Here is a 17,306-nt window from a genome sequence, read left to right as displayed (position 1 = left end):
CATTCATTTCACGTCTTTCCTTTCATGTGGATTTTCTCGTTACGGTATAATAATTCTGGTAAGATATAGCTTCAGCACCGGCCCGGCGGGAAGGAAGTCCCTGCTAATCGTACTTTTCTTGTCACCGTTTCGGTCCACATCGCTACGGACGAAGAGGAAGAGCGAGAGCGACAATGCCTGACATGTTTGAAATTTGTTAAGACTGATGCAGTGCCATGAAAATTGTAATTTGTAAGTGATTTGCACCTTGTTCCATAGAAAATAAGAAACGCAGAGTTTTTGTTGTCCAAATGCCTTTAAACGTAAGTTGCATGATTGTTTAACGTGCGCAAAAGTGTTGTTCAGAACAAGACAGCAAGCGAAGACGCATAGCTGTATACAGCTGGGGACAAGAGGGATAATTCCCGCGTTAAATTTGAGCGGGCCACAACGTGTATACTAACATGCTGACGCAGAAGGCATATAAGTACGAGTAAAAACTGCCTGAAAAGATATACAGCGTCGGTTTTGTGCAGTCATGCGTAGACAGCAACTCGGTACCATGCATTCATATACGCTGGCTGCTGCTGCTGCTGCTGCTGCTTGAGCTGGCTGCTTTTATCATACCGATGACTGGTTGGCGTATAAGGATTAAGGATGCCGTTCAAAACATCGTTAACTATGATGAACGTGTGTGTGAGAGAGAGAGAGAGGTCGGTGCTGCCCAATATGCTGCCTGGAAGCATGCGTGATTAAGCGTCCTAAGCACAGAATATGCATTCCAACAGGGAACAGGGGATGCCTTTAATGAAGGAAGCGAGTCACAAGCATGCCACGATACATTCAATACAATTTAATAAACCACGATACAATTCAATAAGTGTTAACCGCAACCGATTGTCTTTGGAAAACGTCCTGCATAAATTCGACAATGCAAGTAAAGCTGTCCAACGCAGAGTGCCCAACACGAAACATGCTTTCTTATGAGAAAATAGTGTGATTGGGCTGTATAAACACTCTGAAAAGACCAGTGGTGCTTCATTCAAGCGTATTGGAGGCCCAGCAAGAATGGGCGAGTGAGTGAGTGGGTGGGTAAGTGAGTGAGTGAGTGGGAGGTAGGTTTGAGGAAGGTTCGTCAAATGCAGAGGAGGGGCTGCAAGGCCACGCTGTGTGGATAGAAGTGCTTCAGAACTATTCAACTAGAAAAGGTCAGCATTCCCAAGTCCCATGGAAAGCCAAGAGCAAACTGTAAGCCGCTTATCAAGAAAACATGGAAAGGACACTCTAGCTGGGATGGGTATTCAAAAGCACTGGATGTTTCACGCCTGTTAATGACGAGTTGGATTTTATAAGGCATTGCCAGTGCGGTATAAGATTATGTTGACTAATAGAAGTTGGATGGCATCAGTGTGGTGTTAGTGCGTCAGTGAACCGTTACGCGCATTATACGGGCTGCTGTCACGAATTGCTGTCATCCTGAAGCAGCGCAACGACCTAAATAGGAGATTCGTGGCGTTGGTTGTTGATAATAAGGTGAGACGTTTCGCAGCGCGGTGTGTGCGTGTTGCTGAAACGTCTAGCCCATGACCAAATTTGAGCGCGCGAGGAAAGACGATAAATATATCTAAAAGTTTCTCAGCCTTTCCCACCTCGCTTTTTCGGAGCATCAAACCGCCTTGAAGCGTGTTTCGCGAGCCTGTCATCCGTGGGTCGGGCGAGCCCGACGGTGGAAGACGTGCATGGCTGGGCCTCGCAGGCAGCCGACCGCGCGCGCCAATGCGCCACGCGCACATCCTACGCGCCGGCACCCGTCGTCGGACCGAGGTGCGCGCGTAGGCACCCGTCCTCGATGGGCGTGGCCAGCACGCTAGTGTGCGGAGGCTTAAGTGTTAAGAAGAACGTCGAAGATGAGGGTAGAAGCCTGAACAGAGAGCCTTATCTACATGACGTTGGGAAGGCGTCCATTCCGTCCAGCGGACGTTTCATCGGGAAAGGAGATTAAAGCCAGTCGTCCCGAGGGCAGCTCCAGTTCAACATGAATGACGCCATGGTTACCGGGGAGTGGGCCCGGTAGGACGCGCTGAGTGCACAGTCAAACTCGTCTGGCAAGCCGCACCATTGGCTCCGAGCCTGTCACCACCGGCTGCTGCATGTTGTCGCCGGATCTGGACGCCGATGCTCGCCGCCATGCCGGAGCCGGGCCAGACTGGACGCCAGCTGCTGATGCCGTGGCGAGGGCCAGCTGCGGGTTTGTTTGTGCAGCTCGCGTGCTATTTCTGCCAGCCTTACCAAGTGTTCTTCATAAAGGGAGGCCATTGTCCCCAAACGCGCGTCGTGTATCAAAAGACGTTGGTTATTGTGTGGTGCGGAGCATGTCGCAAATGGTGGTTCCTTCTCACATATGACGGAACTTATTGCGACGGTGTACCGCACATATGATGGAACTTATCACGATGTTGTACCGCACATATGACGGAACTTATTGCCATGTTGTACCGCACATATGACGGAACTTATTGTGATGTTGTACCGCACATATGACGGAACTTATTGCCATGTTGTACCGTACATATGACAGAACTCATTGCGATGCTGTACCGCACCGCAAGTTTGACATGGCTGGCGTGGCGGCCTCAATCAGTGGTCCTGCTGACGGCACCACTCAAAATGGGTACACTAAGGTACGGGCACCACGGGTGCAGGTACCACAGGTACGGCTACCGCGCTTACTTCACATTTTCCGGTCAGCATTGCTATGATTCCTGCTGCCCTACACAAAAAACCATTGAGTCCAGAAAATGCCGCAGCAAATTTCGGTAGGTCACAGCAAGAAGTGATCTCTTTTTTAGTCCGTGTGTCAACAACTCGCTACAGGAATGTGCAGTGCGCACATCAGAGCCATTCTCTAGCAACCGTGTGTTAAATCGCTGTTTGGAACTCAACAATTTGGATGGGTATGCTCATGTTATACAAGTGCCAGTAGGCGCATATTCATGGACTGGAAGCGTTATGAGCTACATGCTGGATTGCGCAGGGGTCAGCATGAAGCAGCGGCACTTTCGGAAATGAACTGAGTTTCACCGTGACGCGTCGCCCGTCGCTGATGATGGATCATAATTAACGACTGAAAACACGAGTGGCTCAGGAATTATTAAGGCAGGACCGTGGTATAAGGCTTCCAGGTTTCGACGTCGTTGGGCGACCTGAAGACCTGAATGTATACGACGTAGGGAGGACGTCCATTCAGCTCGGCGGGCGTTCCATCGAGGAAGGAGATTAAACTTCACATCTTGCTCATTTTCGCCGTACGAAACGACGAACAAATGCCAGGTCTGGCGGCGCGTGGGAGAGCCCGCCACAGGCGTGGGCTGCCCGCCAGAGCGCAGACAGCCCGGTCGACCTTCTGCGCCGGCCTGGCCCGGGCTTTCCGGCGGGCCGGCGCCGCCCAGGCTCGGGAATGCCGGCGCGCCGCCGCCCGGCCGCAACACAAACGGGCCCCCGGCGTCACCCGTCGGCCGGCGCGCCACTCCTCGCCGAGGCGCGCCATAATCGCCGTCGCCGCCCGATCGCGACAGATCAATGGCCGCTGCAGTGCCGCGCCGTCCGCCGCAGACGCGAGTGTCATTAGGCGCTGTCGGCAGCCACTGCCGGCCGCTGCAGCGCCTACGGGCCTGCCGCCGGCGCCGCTCGCTTTGCGGGATGGGTTGGGCGAAGACGGGACGAAGGGGGATGACAGTGGACCGACGACGAGCCGCGCTATCTGTGTCAGTGGGGCATCAGATATGTGGCGTGAACGTGAAATATAGCATTTATGCTACCATGTCAACGATAATTGTCCTTAATCATACCGAGCGCTTTGCGGTATATGTCGGCAAGCCTCACTTTTTGTGGACAATGAAGCGCGTGTTGTTTGCGGAGCACGGTGAAGAAGCCTTTAAACAGAATCAGTCATATGCATACCTTCATTGGGGTGCCTCGTCACAAATGAAATCTCGCACCCAGATGCCCAAAGTAGTCTCGATCATGTTCATCAAAATACTGAAATGAGTTTCAAACTGAGCGCGCACATGACCGACCATAGAAGCCTACTTAGAAGTTAGTTCAAGCCCTGCGAGGACGCGAAGTAATGACGTCATTCCCCAGATGGTTCAATACGCCGGAGGTGTGCCTTAACTCGAAATGACTTTGCCATTTCGACATCTGAAACGACCATTCGACTTCTGTGAAAATAGCGCGCACATGGGGCGCATACTGCAAACACTGCACACTGATACGGACGATAGACGGATCACGCGGAGCGCAGGCATGTGGTTGGCTTGATGCAGAGGTGCCCCAAACAGAGTGTGCTGACACACGGCGTCCGGAATAAATCGCGTTCAAACGCAGGCGACGCCACGAACGCTAATACATGTGGCTGTCATCAGGATCTATATTATCTTGGCATTTGGTTGAATTTCCGAAGGTTTTCACACGAGCCAGTCCATTCGTCACCGAAGCGTGACATGGCGTGAGAATTGAATCCATCGCAATCAAAATCCCATCAATATTGCAGACTATAAATCGCGCCACCAGTTGTGACTAGCATAACGTTAATTTTGATCTTGTAAAACAGCGTTTGAAACGTAATTTGAGCTCATTGGTTGCACATTTCGACGATCTCACATTGAGTGAATATGAAAACGAGCGTTTCCTTTTAATACCGCGTCCTGATGGTAGTTTAACCACGTTCCACTCTTGACAATCAGCGCTACTGGAAGTGCCTACGATTTTCACAATACATATATCGCATGATGTTTTAGTATCTTCGTTTTCTCGAAACAAATTAGTACGTTGAAGGGTGTTTATTTTCAGCATAAACTCTCGGAATATCGTCAATGACCACTCAGTGAAGTTGCATTGCACCAAAGAAATTAACTATGGTTATGTGATTTTTACATCATCGAGTGGCTGCGATCAGTGGTGCGGTTTTAGCAGATTAGTTGAGTGAACATAGAAAATAGTATACGACCAACTGACATCCCACTAAATGATCTTAAACTGGATTTATCCAGGGATTTGACCTGTTTCGTATTCAAAGCTGAAATGACTCGCCGCACAGTTAAGAGCGCTCGGCGAGCGGTTAAAGATTTTGGGACGGAGGCTGTAACCACCCGAACGCACGTCAACCTTGTCCCTGGTTGGACGAACAGTAAACCGGTTGACCCGTCACTGTCGGTTCGAAGACCGCGTTCTCCAAACCGTCCGCCACCCGTAAAATCCCTGGCTGCTTAGGCTGTACCGGCACTTCCCATGCGTTGCGGCGCAGCGTCCAGCGCTACCATCGATCTCTGACGTCCGGGCGCACCGCCGAACGCCGTTTGTCAGGGGTCATAGGCTGGCGTAACGACGTTCTCTGCCGGCGCATTGGGTCAGGAGGCATTGGCTCGGTTAGCGGCGACTGCCACCGACCACCTAACCGGACGCGTCAGGGCCCGGCCGAAGAAAAACAGCAATACGGCCTGAGATCAAAGGGAAAAATAGCAGAAGTAGATATGCATAATGCATGCACGTTGACAGAGAGAATGGAACGTTTCACCGAAAGTGGGGATGGTGCAAAAATATTGGCGCGTTGGAAAGCGCTAGGAGTGGTCAGAGGCTGATACGCCTAGGATATTTAGTACAACCATGTGAGTCCCCCACCCCCGAGGGCCATGTCTGTATGATTTGTGTCAGGTGCCTTAAGCAAACAATCAGTATGGTTTTACGGTAGGATAGAGACGAGAGCTTTGCATCACGGATGGATTAATTCTTGTTTGGACTATCATCTTCGCCTGGTGCATTAGTACGCGTGCGACTTTTCGGGCAATTAACTACCCGGCCGTGGTCAGGTCAAGTTGGTGAGTCATTTCGGGTCATCCCCGCCGGGTCATGACAACGACAGCATGATAATTGGCGCTCAGCCAGCATGCATGGCTACCCGAATTCTCTCCCTGGAATTGCTGGGACTCGAAGCAGGGTCTTTTGATTGCGAGTTCAGTGCTCCACCACTTGAGCTAACCTGAAAGGCTGACATTAGCCGGCTAGCCAGTTGGCCGGGCAGTTCTTCCCGGATGTCCCCACTCGGGCCCTTGGGATGCTGTATGACCTCTCTCTCTCTCTCTCTCCCCCCCCCCCCCCCCTCCAACCTTTATCTAAAGGGGTGTCCCAACTCTTAGGAGGTTTCAAGAACATGCTTTTGCGAAACCTCAGGAATAATTACGTCTAATAATAGCACTGGGTAGTGCCTCTGCAGCACCTTCAGGACATCATAAGGCTATACGTGTCAATCATTTACGAGTCCAGATTACGTCGTCGACGCTTTCTAACAACTCTACACTTCTTCCCTGCTGTCGCACCCGCTGTCGTCACGACAACCATCGTGCGCACCTCTACTCGTGCTTGTAAAAGAAAGTTTGCGATCGGCCCAACGGGCAAGGGCATTCTACCGGGAAGCGCGTTGTTTTAAGAAGACCAGAGCATCACGTGGATCATCTGGTACTCCCATTCCCAAAGCCAAATTGCGCTTCGATAAGAGTCTCTGTGGTGAACGCCGTAGGAGAGAAATCAAAGACATAAAATAATGTTTCGTCGAGTTCGCGGAATAATAGCCTCGTGTTTCAAGCTTTGAAACACTAGCATTTACTACGAAAACATTTTGACACATTAATGTGTCGGAAGCATTACAATGCGCACACATTAGAAAAGCAAGGCATAGGAAATGTGTTGCTTTCATAATGGTGAGCAGAGAGTGAAGTGAGATTTCCCTCGCAGGATCGGCTACTTCAATCGAAATTATGAGATTTTTGGAAATAATTCGATAAACATTGCATTGCTGATCAAATCGTACTCGTCTGATGTAACAATAATTGAAAGGTACCAAAAGTTGGGATACCCCTTTAAGATGGTCTGGGATCCTTAAACTTTCTGCTCCGTCTGTTCAGTGCTTTGACATCAACATTCCAGCCCTAGGTCAGTCATCGACCAGTTCATCGCTAGGGTTTACAGTCATCTACTCAATGCAAACGTCGTGTTGACGTATGGGTCCGCCCGAACATCCAAGCCATTCCTTCATTCACGAATATTCTTGTTTGTTTGGCGTCTAATGCGCTGAAAGCGAGAATTAAGATACATCTGCCATTTGCATATTCGACTGCTCTCGGCGGAACGAACAGCCGGGCGCGGACTGCTGTCTGAATAGCCAGCAGCTAATTCATGTGGCTTCAGAGACGCATAAATCATCGTCGAACAGCCGCCGTGAGAGAGGCTCCACCCCTGCGGGCCTATCCGGCTCCTGACGCGCGCTGGGTCCGGGACCGGCAGGACCGTGCTGCCATCCCGGTACGAACGTCCCGCACCGGACGAGCTGGGCGCCGCTGGGTCGGCCCGGTCAGAGCGCGACGGACGTTGAGCCCGAATGGGCCATGTGACGCGACACCGCTTGCGCCGCTGACCTCAGATGGACAGCCAGCAGAGTGGGGGAGTGGGGTCGACAGGCGCGTCCAACCCGCTGTCCAATGGGTCACGCCTCCGAGGCATTGAGGCGCTGACCAGAATTGGAGGACGTGCTCTGCAGAGGAGCGGCGGCCGCCGATCAGATGACGTGGCGCCGCAGACGCCGGGAACACCGCACCGCTCAGAGCTCAGAGCCTCTCAGAACTTCGCAGCCAGGGAAGCCCTGCAACGCCTGCTCATTTCTATCACCCGTAATAAAGAGAGTAGTAATTGCTGAAACGTGACGCCGGGTGTCGGCATGATATGTATTTGCTTGGAACAGCGATATGAAGTTTGGAAGCGCGTGGGCACTGTTTCTCGCGTGACAAAACTGGAATGCGTTTGCTCGAAATAGTGATGTGAAGCGCGCGGGTAATGTTTCTCGTGTGCCGGAGCTGGAATGGAATCGCTTCGAATGGCGATATAGATAGAAAGCTTGGAGGCGCCAGGATACCGTTTTCTCGGATGTCAATAACGAACGCTCCGGCACAAACTCCGGCCTTCATTGCTGATGACTCCTCCCCCCCCCCCCATCAGCGGGGTGGGGGGACTCGGCAGCCCTGCGGTCCCAGTGCCCAGTAAAATACTTTCAACATACCAACACAGTCGGCAGTAAAGGCCTCGTTTCGGACAAAGGGCTCTGACTGATACGTCGTCCCGGCGCCGCATCGGGCGACCTGACCGCTAGCGGCCCACCTCATCCGGGCCTAAATAGGGTGGCATCACTTGTAACGGCCCGGCTATTCTCCGTACAGAACAGAGGAAATGCGTTTTTCCCCTGCGTCTTAGGGCCACTTATAACGGAATGACACGGCCACAGCTTCTTCGCCAGGGCAGATTACGCAACTACAGCTTGCCAGACTGGCTGCGTCTCGCGATGAAGCAGAGCAGCGGCTGGAGCGAAGGCGGAGCTACTATTTTTGCCTGCCGTGCAAAGCTCTGCGTGTTCGAAGCCTCTTTGCAGGACGACGCTAGTTGGCAAAGTTTTGGAGCTCCGGCCATGGCGTCACTAACTCGGTAAGACCCAACGATCGGTTCCAGGGACCGAAGCATTGCCTGGAACCCCACTAGCGACAAGAATCCTTCCTAACCAGCCCCATGCAGCCCGACGAGCCCTAACTCACAGCGCCAGCTTGCAGCACTCTCATAAACCAGACGAGCCGGGGTTCGAGTCCAGCAAACGAGAGCCTCCCCAGGTCAGGTCCCCCGGGCCCAGCGGCCGCCAGCCGCCAGCCGCCAGCCGCCAGCCGCGCTCGTCGCCGCCGCGCCGTCTCCCGAGCTGGAGGTGCCCTGGGCGCGCGCCGCCGTCGGCCGCCATTACTGCGCACCCAGGAATAGCCAGGCGGGCTGATGGCCGACTAATTGCAGAGAGCGCGGTGTGAGGGGCCGGCCCGCGGCGCGCACTTGTGTCAGCAGTTGCCGGTGACACCTGCCGTGCTCGGGCCGCCGCGAAGGGCGGCAGGGCTTGACGGTGCGGCCGGCGCGAGCGGGCCACGTCTGACGCGCCGCGCGGAGCGGCCGCTCGCCGGCGTCGTTCAAGTTCAACTCCCGAATGTCTAGGGAATGCATCGCTAGGATGGGAGAGCTTTTCAGAGCTTCCACAGATTTTAGAGCTTCGAAGCACAACGTCTCTGTGCATAGCTGGAGCCGGACGCCTAAAGCATTTAATGACGTAGTCAGGCGGAGATTTTTGAGCCATGCCCCCTTCCCCCTCTGGAGGCGACGAGATTCCCGGAGGCTGAGAAGCCCTACATTCTGCCAGTTTAAAAGGTTGAAAGACTCGTGAATCATAAAACGGACCCTAAAACAACACAATAGGATCCGGAGCCAATAAGGTCATCCGAATAAAAAAGCATGGCCCCTTTTGCGATGAATTGGGGCCCCCTTGGCTGACAGGTTCCCGTTATCCAGTTTGGTCCATCACTGGAGACAGCGCTGGCATCGCCACAGGAAATATACACACCACTCATTCTATAAACGTTTGGATAACAAAGACAAACTTGGACAAAACAGGATTGCCCTTATACTGTATTAGCTCAAAACTTAAAATTTTGTGAAGCAATCTGGCCAAACGTGTTCCAAAGTGTTCTGTGAGGTCTATAAATTTACATTTCTAAGCTTAAGGTCTCCCAGAAATTCTCGGGGTGTTAAGCATACCATCACTAAGTTTTGTCCACCTGAGTACGAAACATTTTGCAATCCGCCTGCTAATTTCAGGGTAATTTCCATCAAGTCAACAACTTATGATCTTGACACAAACAAGAAAATACTTGAACCTGTTCTTCGCCATCATGATTTTAGAGTTCATATGCTGACATTTATTCATCTTCAATATCCCAGGAGGTACTGGTTGTACGACGTTGTCAAACAGGCACTGTTTACATCGAGCTAAGCTTTCTGAGTATAGCCAATGCATCCTTGATAAACGTCGCTTAGCTCTTGCCTTCTGGCATAATCAAGGTGGGATATTTTCAGCTTGAGAACTCCCATCTAATTTTTTCGGGAAGCCAGGAGCTCACATCCTTTTTTGCTTATCTAACAATTTATTGAAGCCGTACGTGATGCCTATAAACCTGCTTAGTACACCGAGATGACCACTATGCATGAAGGTTCCATGAAAAACAGAGTCGTCCATAACCAATGCCAAAGAATATCACGGACTGATCTAAGGCGATCTCGCAGTGAGTTTTGGAGGCAAGTCAGAAAATTCTCTGACTTAGTCAAACCAACTCATGACTAACGTATCTCACGAAAGATGACCTGAACAATGTCATTTGATCTTGTTTGACCATGTCAAACGGGTGAGTCGGGAGACAAAAATTGTTATCACCATGGAAACGCTGTGAATCATATTCGGACGACGGCGCGATTTTTGTGATCATTTTCACTCTAGTACATCGGATTTGAAATCGACAGAGGGCCACACGAAACTCCCCACGCTGCGCGAGGTGGCGAAACCGGCGAAGCTGGCGGGACTTGCTGTCGGGAGCCCCCTGCATGCCTCTTAACTAACCACAGTATTAGTTTAAACTCACTCTGAAAGGAACGGAAATGACCATATGGTGAGGGCAAGCAACTTCAGCTGTTTGTAAATGCAACGCAAAATTTGACACATTCCTGCACTGATGCGTCAAATATAGTGAGGAAGTGTTTTTCTTGGTGCAAGCATCTCTTTCAGGGGATTCGTTAAAAGTGATGCGGTACTTAGCACTTAGCCATGCGAAAATCGAAGTTCTTTCGTCAAGTAGGCACAATCCTAGGCTGAGATAGTATGCTGACAGTTGGGCCAAACAACGCTTCTTATCCAACACCAACAATCCAAAGACAGGCTGCAGATGTACGCGCTGCTTTCTGAATTTCTCCGTCGATCGCCAGAATACAGCGACTGACCCGATTCCGGACTTTTTGTTGTACAAGCACGCAGTTCTACAGATGCCTGCCGTCGACAGCAGTTAAACTACTGCTCTTTGTCGTGTTCCAAATGAGCTAATGTCGGGAGTGGGAAAATGGCTGCCAGATATATTCGTCACACTTTGCCCTTCCTGACGCTCACCGCGAACATCTACAACTTGTTCTCGGTGACAATCGAGTGTAGCTGTAATCTCGGTGATGGCGAGGGAAGAGCAGCCATTAGTGGTGGCAGCTGCAAACGAAACCGTAATTCATGTCCTGTTATTTATGGATGCTGCTAACAGCCACAGCCATTACATAACAGCAACAGCCAATAACCAACACGTTTATCAAAATGAAGGATAGGGAGGCTTTCCAGGAAGGTCTTGCAAGGGTCGTTACGTTGTTGTATATTCGTTGCGTGATATTTGTGTTCTTTAGTGCCCGAGGCAAGAAAACGTTTCGCCCAGACTGCTTCATGCCAACGCCATAAGTGAAAGAGCTATTACCTAACTATTGCCTGCACGTCACTCACTTGAATCGGTCACTAAAAGGAAAAGAAAATGACCAACAAAGCCGAATCGGAAGTAGCTGATGGACAAAAAGATATCACACTACAATATTAGGCGCGTTAATAACCCACAACAAGACGCATTAATAACCCATAGTTCGCTACCCCTGCCCGTGTTCATTGCTTTGGGCTGGACACAGTTCGGTCAGGTTATCCCTTCCTACTCTTCAAAGGTGCTCACTGTAGGGCACGACACCGTTCCTGGCAAAACGAGCCAAAGGCTGCGTCATACTTCTCCAGGTCCTGTTTATTTTTCCTGAATATTTGCCTTCTGGTCATTCTATTGACGCTATTCTCTTTGTCCCCCTTTAGATTAATGAGATAATTACAAATGCGAATACATTACACACCTTCATAAGCCTTAGAGAGGCCTCTTCCGTGCACGAAGATATGACGTCAGTCAGTCACGATATTAGTGACGCATGACTCCCACGCCTACTATTGCGAGAATAGCGTAATTTTACTTTCTTTGTTAGTTGGAGGGATTCACTTCATCTATAACGCGTAAAGGTAGCGTCCCACCTTTCTTGTACTTTTGACGTATTGTTACATCAGACGCATACGATTTGGTACGTAATGCCAGCTTTGTCGAAACCTTTCTGAATAGCTTGGAATTTCGGTTTGAAGTAGCCGACCCTGCGAGAGAAATTTTATTTGGTTCCCTGCTCAACAGTATGAGAGTAATGTATCTTATTTACTTTGCCTTTTCCAACCTGTGTGTTCTGTAATGTTTGCATCACACTGATGTGTCAAAGTATGTGCGTAATAAATGTTACAAAAGCTTGAAACACTTTGTTGGACAAAAATATATGCGAGCATAAAGCTATGATCTCAAGAATTCAACGAAACTTTGTTCTACGGCTTTGATTCCCTCCCTGTGGTGTTCACCATAGTTGATCTTTTCGCGGCGTGTGTTAGCTTTGGTGATGGGAGCATCACATGATCCATGTTACGCACTGGATCAAACTTCAGACAACCAGCTTCTCGGTAACAGGCCCTTGCCGCTGGGGTGATCACAAACGTTCTTTTATTCCCACCAGTAGAGGTGGGAACGATCATTATAACATTCAGCAAGCCTTAAGCGCGCTGCCAGGCTTTTTTGTGCGATAGGGCTGTTTCTGCGTGCATGCGTTTGTGTGTTTTTTATCCCTTAGCACATTCAGTTGGTTTTGACATGCTGGAATATCTCTCAGACTAATGACACATAATAGCCACGCATGTATGTGGAGTGTCAGCCGATGTCAAATAGAAATACAAATACGAGAAGACGGTGGTCGTGACTGCAGGGAGGAAGCATAATAGCGTTAGGTAGTGCTGTTACAAAGCGTGGACAGCGCATTTGGACTCGAAAATAATGAATACTGATATCCTCATCATGTCTTGACGGTGTGTGGCACGTCACGCTATGGTGCTACGGTTGTAATACCCAGTGCTATCTTTAGACGCAACTTTTCCCGAAGTTTCACTTGAAAATGTTTTCGAAATATGCCTGAAAGGTGGGAGACTCCCTTTAAATATCAAGCGCAGTTGCCTCTTGCTCCGCCTGATGAATTTGACAAAGCTGACCACCGCAGTGCTGGCTCCAGTGAGCAGAGACGTAGAGTTCATATACGTATACGGCCTGAGCGGCGGTTTGGCAGCTTGAGCATGCGTCTTGTCTGTGATATGCTGCCATCGTTGGGAAGCGTGAGGCATGCAGACTGACATTGGGAAGTTTTTCATGCTCTCAATTTGCGTTTTAGCACTGCATGCCCCACAATTTCAGCACCGCGTTGACCATGGACGTGCACCTGCTGTTGTGTACTTAGTTTCCTAATATTCTGCATGGCCTAAACTGAGCCCCGTGCTTTTACATGGACACAAATCATGCACTTCTGGGCCAATTTCGCAGTGACGCAGTCACTGGTTTTGGCGGCACATGAGTTTTGGTATATTTTTGTGTCATTTTCTAAAGGGAGCACCGAGCACGCCATTCCGAACACTTTCATCGAAGGTCACCGACTACAATGGTAGAATGATTTCCAGAAGACCAGAAGACCACGACGCAATCAGAATACCACACAATTAGGTTCAAGCTGTAAAGGAAGCAGCAGATCATTTGCAAATGATCATATTCATGACCTTGACATTTGTAATGCATACATGTCTTCCTCTCGAGACTGAGGCGACCGTAAATTTAGGCACCATTTGCGCAGGGTACGGCGCTTATGACGTAAAGCTAAAGAAAACAAAAAACGGCGGAGAAATCCGTAAGTATGGATGCAACAGAAGTGTGAACGTGCTCACCTACCAGTCATCCCAGCCTGCGCATTGCTATCCAGACGCTGGGGCTCTCTCCTCGCGTGTTATCGGCGATAATTCCGCTGCAATCCTCGTGAAACACGCAGTCATTTGCTGCAGGCGGTGAATTTACAAATGACACGACGGAGGGCGCGTAACCCAATCGAATGCACGAAGTATTGGCTGAGTGCTTTGACAAATGTAGTGATTGATATCATGCTGTTTTTGTCCAGTGTCGCGAATTGTTCAAAACTACTGAGGTTTCCTACAGTAATTGGCAATCAGCCTGGTCCGTGCAGGGTGATCTGGAGATGGGCATGGCTATACATTATGGACAAATGATATAATGGATAAAGAATGCATATAAATTTCTGTGCTCCATAGGCAGACATTGGAACACCTTAGCTCCTAGCTCATGTGGTTTAACGTGATCGTTCATTGACCTTCGGTGAAAATTATAGACACATCATTAGATGAGTAAGCCGCCTGTACAATGTTGAGATGCTTGAGGTGAGTATGGTCTAATCAGCTTCTTTAACACTTGTCCGGATTCGCCGTTTTTCATAACGTGGACTGAACATAGGATACGACCCATTGGCGTTTCCAAACTAATAAAAGCAGAACTTAGCAAGCCACACTGATGGGGTCTGCTTTAGCGACACCTAACGATTAGCATTCGTTTTTATGTTATGAGGTTAACATGTCATGTTATCACCACATTATGCCAGGTCAAAGGACAAATTTCCAGAAAATCGCACTTTTCAGCTTTACACAACACCACACATACGAAACCATGTCTTGAAGTGACACAGACCTTAAATAGTCGTGTTTCTTGCTCAATTTTTGATTCAATGGTGTCTATTTTTATGCGTCTTGGGCACACATGTCTGGTATGTGGCTCCGTTAGCGTACCAGAGACGGCCGCCGCACGCGTTCTGCGGCATAGTCGGTTGCTGCCAGCCGCCCTCGCCAGACGTGGATCGCAGTGCGGTGCTCCTCAAAAACCGACGCTGCTCCGAAACCAGAAAAGCTATGAGTACGTTTTTAGAGTCCAAATACGCAAATGGACGCTTCAAAAGGAACTGGAAATTCGGATGCCACTGCACAGCATTAAACAAACAAACACAAAAGCAAACTGTCTGTAAATAAGCTGTCTCATTTTAGTCCACATTGAGGCGTAGTTTTATGAACGAAAGACTTGGATGCTTGCCTCCACTCACTTAACAGTTTCAGAGCTAGTGCATTCCTGGTCATGGTTGGCGCGCTAATGACACATTTACACGGCTTTATAAGCCTACTTCCGCCTACTTCACAGCTTACTGAGGCCAGCGATAATTAGCCATGGTTCAGAGGATAGCTAGCAATATATCAATGTTTTAAATGTTGATGATGCTTTTGCAAATGCGGCAAGAAAAGATTCTTCAGAGATGAAGTCAACTATTTGCGATTTGCGGTTTGCGGTTCCACAATCATCGATTGCCTACAGATCACTGTCTGATTTCGCTTATTCTCGCAACGGAAGATATGATTTTTCAATTCGAACGCGGATGCAATATATATATGTAATATCTCAGGATGCAATGCCGTGACATTTCATTTTGCATTGCACTTTTTGTTTAAGTCCACAACAGCTGCCTGGCTGCATTTTTACTCCCGGAAATTGCACCCAATATAAATGTTGTGTCATCCAACATTCTCCACCCAAGATTGCAATTAGGCCCTGCGGCGTTTTGACCTGCCACAGGGCCACAGGCGACGACGAGACATATCCAACATCGAATCCTGAGGGAGCAATTTACAATTCCACTCCAATCTACTGAACACCGGGCCTAGATTGGAATAACTTAGTTTTTCCCCGTCTTGGGGTCAGTGGTGCCGTTGTACGCCTGGCAGACACGCCAGTGGGCAGCGAGCCGGTGCACTGATGCATTGCCACAGTGTCCAAAAGTGACATTACGTAATTCGTTCATGGACATATTATAGTTGTAAAAGCCACATCTGCCCCATGGTGTCGTCAGGCGAGAACACACAGCCCACGCCTGCACCAGCCCTCACACCCAGACATGTCACTAAGTGGATGACTTGGTTTGTCCATCCTCTTCTCAAGATGGCTCCAGAACCAAAAAAACACAATGTTAACGCCACCGCCAATGCCAACGCCATTCTCCTGACGCGAATGCTAACGCCCGCCTACCGACTACGACACAGCACGGCCGAGCACGCCCCGTTTTGGCGCGTGACATGGCGTGGGTACGATGGTCCGCGCCAACCTCCAAACCGAGAGCTTATTAATCGCCGACTCTGTTACGGCAGAGCCGCCTGCACCCGTCATTGACCTGTTTAGAGGATTCCCGGAAGAGGTCGGTTGGCGGGAACCGTATTGACTTTTATAAGCCGAGCTCAGCACACGGCTAGAGCCGCCCCATTCTGGTGAGCGCCCGGTGAGAGCGGGTGAGAGCCAAGCCCGGCGGCCAAGAGGGCGGTGGGGGGGGGGGGGGGGGGGCAGGGGGCTGATGGCAGTGCCACGGAGGCGAGAACTCCCCCGCAGTGTGATAGATGGGCTACTTCTTCTCAAGCACTCCACAAAACCGTCCAGCGCTTTGAGCCCCAAGTGCACGTGGCGGGCGCAGCGGCTACTCACAGCGAGCGAAACGAGTGGTACGGGTGGTGCGGCGCGCGGCGCAGCGGCTACTCACAGTGAGCGAACCGAGTGGTGCGAGTGGTGCGACCTCAGCGAGAAGTGCGACGGCTGCTCCTGGCTCGGGTACGACTCGGACGAGTTGAGCGACGATATGGAGGTGCTGCGCAGCGGCAGGTGCGAGGTGGAGGCCGAGCGCGAGGTGGCCGGCGGTTCCGACTCGCCCGACTCCATGCGCGTGAGCACGGACTGCGAGCCGCCGCGCGAGCCGCGCGAGCCGCGGTGCGGCGCAGCCGGCGCCGGCGCGCCCTCCAGCCGGCCGTGGGAGCCGGCGCGGTGCACGGCCGGCCCCGGCGGCAGGCCGGCCAGCTGGACGGCGCTGCCGCCGTGCGCCGGCGCCGGCGCCGGCCGGTACGCCCCCATCGGCACCGTCATCGACGACACGAACGTCTGCGGCTGCGGCGACGGCGAGTCGGTGGTCGAGGAGCCCATGCGCTGCAGCCGCGAGCCGAAGCCGTTGGTTGTGTCGGGGGCGGAGCTGCGGCTGTGCGGCCGGTGGTGGCGGTGCGCCGCCGCCGATGCCGCCGCGCCGCCCTTGTGCAGCGCCGGCAGCCCGGCCGGCGAGATGCGCAGCGTCGGCGGCGACGAGGCGTTGGACGGCTGGTTGCTGGAGAGCGACGAGCCCATGTGTTGCAGCTCGCGCGCCGAGCCTGTGTGCGTGAGGCTGGCGCCCGACGGTCCCATTCGCTGCAACCGTCGCATCTCGTAGCCTTCCAGCTTCCGGTTGTAGTCGTCCATCGCCACGTTCATGCTGGCTGCGCTGCGGCGGGAGGTCAGGGGTCAGACTGCGTGCGCCAAAGGTCGCAGGTCGCGTTCAGGACGTGTGGGGGGGGGGAGGGGGGGGGGGGGGCGGCTGGATCGGAGGCAGAGGTCTATGCG

General features: G+C 51.4%; 1 protein-coding gene across 1 annotated transcript in view; it reads right to left on the bottom strand.

Annotated features, from left to right (window-relative positions):
* LOC119092206 (uncharacterized) overlaps positions 1–16,859 on the bottom strand; it is a 37,322-nt gene extending 20,463 nt beyond the window's left edge. The window contains exons 1-2 of the mRNA XM_037215183.1: positions 16,797–16,859; positions 16,426–16,616 (exon numbers count right to left, since the gene is read on the bottom strand). Coding sequence (XP_037071078.1) covers positions 16,426–16,616; positions 16,797–16,859 — 254 coding nt within the window. The remainder of the gene's footprint in view (positions 1–16,425; positions 16,617–16,796) is intronic.
* Between the last annotated feature and the right edge of the window lie 447 nt (positions 16,860–17,306).

Source organism: Pollicipes pollicipes, unplaced genomic scaffold (assembly GCF_011947565.3).
Source record: "Pollicipes pollicipes isolate AB1234 unplaced genomic scaffold, Ppol_2.1 Scaffold_3447;HRSCAF=4054_pilon_pilon_pilon, whole genome shotgun sequence".
Taxonomy (NCBI): Eukaryota; Metazoa; Arthropoda; class Thecostraca; order Pollicipedomorpha; family Pollicipedidae; genus Pollicipes; species Pollicipes pollicipes.
This window is presented reverse-complemented; position numbering and strand designations above follow the sequence as displayed.